Here is a 3584-nt window from a genome sequence, read left to right as displayed (position 1 = left end):
GCGCGGCGCCGCCCGAGCTGCCGGCGGCGCTGGAGCGCGCGCGCAGCCACCTGGCGGCGTCCTCGTCAGCGACCGACGCGCCGCTAGTGATCTACGTCTCGAAGATGATCTCGGTCCCGGCCAGCCTGCTGCCGCGCCGCCCCGGCGACCCCCCGCCTTCCGCCGCCGCGGACGGCCCGGGAGAGGTCTTCCTCGCGTTCGGCCGCGTGTTCAGCGGCGTCGCGCGCGAGGGGGCGCGCGTCCATGTGCTGACGTCAGCGTACGACCCGCGGGAGCCGGGGAGGCACCGGCAGACCGCGACGCTGACGGGGCTGTACCTGATGATGGGGCGCGCGCTGGAGCGGCTGCCGGAGGTGCCAGCCGGAAATATCTTGGCGGCGTCCGGGCTCGAGGCGGCCGTGCTCAAGAGCGCGACGCTGTCCAGCACACCCTGCGCGTGGCCGCTGGCGCCGATGGTTTTCCAGGCGAGGATGAGAGCGCGCGTGTGTACACGCGTGCTCGCAGCCGCCGCCGCCGTTTACATGTCGAGGCAGGAGCGACCCTCTCGTGCAGTCGCCGACAGCGACGGCCGTCGCGTCGATTTCAGGGCGAGACGCATCATCTCGTCGCGATCCCCGCGCCACCCTGACTCGGAGCTGCATTCATCCATGCGCGACGTGCCTGCTCTGATGCCTATCTCCCCTCCCACCCTGTGCCGACGCCCCCTCGCCCGTCCGCCGTCCGCAGGCGGCCCCCATCGTGCGCGTCGCGCTCGAGCCGTCCCGGCCCACTGACATGGCGGCGCTCGCGGAGGGCCTGCGGCTGCTCAACAGGGCCGACCCTTTTGTAGAGGTGGGCCTTGGCGGCGCGGCCCTCGAATGCACCAAACGCACCCGCTTCAAGGACCAAAACGGCCGGGCGCGCCGGCTGCACCTCTCGTCGTCATCGCCGCTCTTCGGCGCTGCTCGTGCTGCGTGACGTCGTTGTGTTGTCAGTCCCTCGATCATCAGAAGCCGCGAGTCGAGCGCTGAGCGGTCTTTGCGTGGGGGGCGGATAGGCGGGCGCCTCGCCCAAGGGCCAGCAGCATGTGAAATGACCTGCAGCTGCCAGCTGTTTACACATCATCATGGCCGGCCGGCATCATGGCCGGCTATGCATAGTTTATAAGAATACATCTCTCCTCCGAGGCAACTGTAGCAAACCCCGTTTTTTTCCGAAACCGCCACGCTAGGTCGGCATCACCGACAAAGGGGAGCAGCTGCTGGGTGCAGCGGGGGAGGTGCATTTGGAAACGTGTGTCAAGGACCTGCGGGAGAGGTTTGCACGCGTAGACTTCCAGGTGGGTGGGCGCAGCTAGGGTTCAGGTTTCAGGGGTTTGGGGTTCAGGGTTTAGGGTGGGGGGCTTTCCCTTGAGCGCACGTGAAAGCCCTTGAGCGCACGTGACGTCGCTGTTGTCGCGGCGGCCTCGCGGCCCCTGGCGCTTGAGGCGGCGGGCGGGGCGGGGCGGGTTTGGGAAGGTGAGGGGCTGGAGGGGGTTCCAGTGGTGCGTGGAAGGGGAGGAGCGGCAGCGGCCTGTGGGGCAGCTGGCTGATTGCGTTTCCTGCAAGGGCGTCGCCTGCCGGCCTTGTCACGCGGTGAGAGCGGCCCTAGGTGCCGGTCATCGCAGCGTTGATAATTCAATTGTGATTTATAATCTGAGACCGACATCGCATTCGGCGCCCGGCACCCCGCGCCCCGCTCCTGCCAGGTGTCCCCGCCCCTGGTGGCCTTCAGGGAGAGCATCTTCTGCCCCGAGGAGGCTGCGGAGGGCCAGGTGGGCCGCCCCGCACGCGTGGTCGAGGCGTCCACGCCCAGCGGCGCCTGCACCGTCCGCGTGCGCGCGCACGCGCTGCCGGGTGCGCTCGCGTCGGTGCTGGACGATAACGCGGCGCTGCTGAAGCAGCTGCTAGAGCAGCAGGCCGGGAGGAAGGCGGGGCGCGACGCGGGCGGCGCGACGGCGGCCGACGGCAGCAATGGGGAGCCGGCCGGCGCTGGGACGGCCGGTGGCGGTGGCGGCGGCGGTTCGGCGGGTGCGGGCCCGCCCGGGCTGGCGGCGTTCAGGCAGCGCGTGCGGCACGCGTGCGACGAGTCGGCGGACGGGAAGCAGCTGCTGCGGCTGCTGCGGCGCGCGTGGCTGTTGGGGCCCAAGCACATCGGGCCGAACGTGCTCGTGCCTGTTGAGGGGGAGGCGTCCGTCGGCGGCGGCAGCCTGTTCGACGCGCCCAGCACCTCAGTCGTCCGCACGACGCGGCATGGCGGCGCGCTCAAGCCCGCGCAGGCGGCGGCGGCGGTGGGCCCCAGTGGCGGCGGCGGCGCAGCAGACGCGTACGGCGCCGGCGACCCAGCGGCGGCCAGTGCAGGGGCGGCAGCGGGGGCGGTGATTCATGAGGCGACCGTGCATGTGCCGCTGGGCACCTGCGAGGCAGCTGCAATCCTGGGCTTGAGTGCCGAGCCGGGCGCGGACGCGCAGCAGGCGCAGGCCGACGCGGCCGACGGCGACGCCGGCGCCGGCACCAGACCAAGCAGCGCCGCCGGCAGCCGCCCCGCAAGCCGCACCGGGCGCCCCCCGTCGGCGCCCGCCGCCGCCACCGCCACCCCGCCGCCGGCCGCCCTCGGGTCGGCGCCCGGCTGGCAGCACGTGCGCGGAAGCATCGAGTCCGGCGTCGTCGCCGGCTTCTCATTGGCGACGGCTGCGGGCCCCCTGATGGACGAGCCGCTCTGGGGCATAGCCATCGAGATCGAGGCGCGCCTGCGGCCGCCGGCCGCCGCGGTCTTGACCGTCGACGCCGCCGACGAGCAGGGGCGCGAGCAGGGCGGGGCCGCGGACGCGCCCGCGCCTGCGCCCGTGCCGGCGGCGTTTGACCTGCAGGAGGATGTGTATGGGCCGTTCAGCGGGCAGGTGATGACGGCGGTGGCGGGGGCGTGCCGGCTGGCGGTGATGGAGGCGGAGCCGCGGCTGGTTGAGGCGCTGTTCCTGTGCCAGGTGGGGCGGGGCTGCTCGCAGCTGGGGCTGCTGTTTCACTGTTAGGGTTTCGGCGATGCTTGCTGGGTCTGGGGTGGAGATGCTGTGTTGTGGTGGGGCTGCTGGGTCTGGGGCGAGGCTGCCTAATCATGGGCGAGGCTGCTGTGTATGTCGTGAGGCTAGTTTTCTTTGGGGGGCCCAAGGCTGCTAAATCAGGGGAGAGGCTGCTTGTGTTTGGGGGAACCTGCTGGTTTGATGCACTGGGTCTCTGTCGTGTCATGCTTGCTCTCTTTTCCCCCACCCTCTTTTCCTCCCAAGCCTGTTCCCCAACCAGACCTGTTGTTCCCCACCCTCTTTTCCCCATCCCTCTCCCCCCCACCCTCTTTTCTCTTGAACAATTTTTCCTTTCAACATATTTTTCAAAAAACCAACGCAATACGTCTCTCACCAAAGGTCCAAGCCGCTGCAGAGGCGCTGTCCGGGGTGTACGCCGTGCTGGGCCGCCGCCGCGCGCGCATCCTGCGGGAGGAGCTGCGGGAGGGCAGCGGCGCGTTCCTGGTGCACGCATACCTGCCGGTCGAGGCCAGCTTCGGGCTCGCCGACG

The 3584-nt window shown here is 70.4% G+C and overlaps 1 protein-coding gene across 1 annotated transcript; it reads left to right on the top strand.

The window, feature by feature from the left end:
* Positions 1–104: 104 nt before the first annotated feature.
* On the top strand, positions 105–3046 carry MNEG_15171 (elongation factor EF-2; the record flags this gene model as incomplete). The annotated part of the gene is made up of 4 exons (XM_014036358.1): positions 105–455; positions 727–831; positions 1211–1318; positions 1727–3046. The coding sequence occupies 4 exons, from the start codon at positions 105–107 to the stop codon at positions 3044–3046; spliced, it is 1884 nt and encodes a 627-aa protein (XP_013891812.1).
* Positions 3047–3584: the final 538 nt, after the last annotated feature.

The sequence above is a fragment of the Monoraphidium neglectum genome, assembly GCF_000611645.1.
Source record: "Monoraphidium neglectum strain SAG 48.87 unplaced genomic scaffold scaffold05093, whole genome shotgun sequence".
Taxonomy (NCBI): domain Eukaryota; kingdom Viridiplantae; phylum Chlorophyta; class Chlorophyceae; order Sphaeropleales; family Selenastraceae; genus Monoraphidium; species Monoraphidium neglectum.
This window is presented reverse-complemented; position numbering and strand designations above follow the sequence as displayed.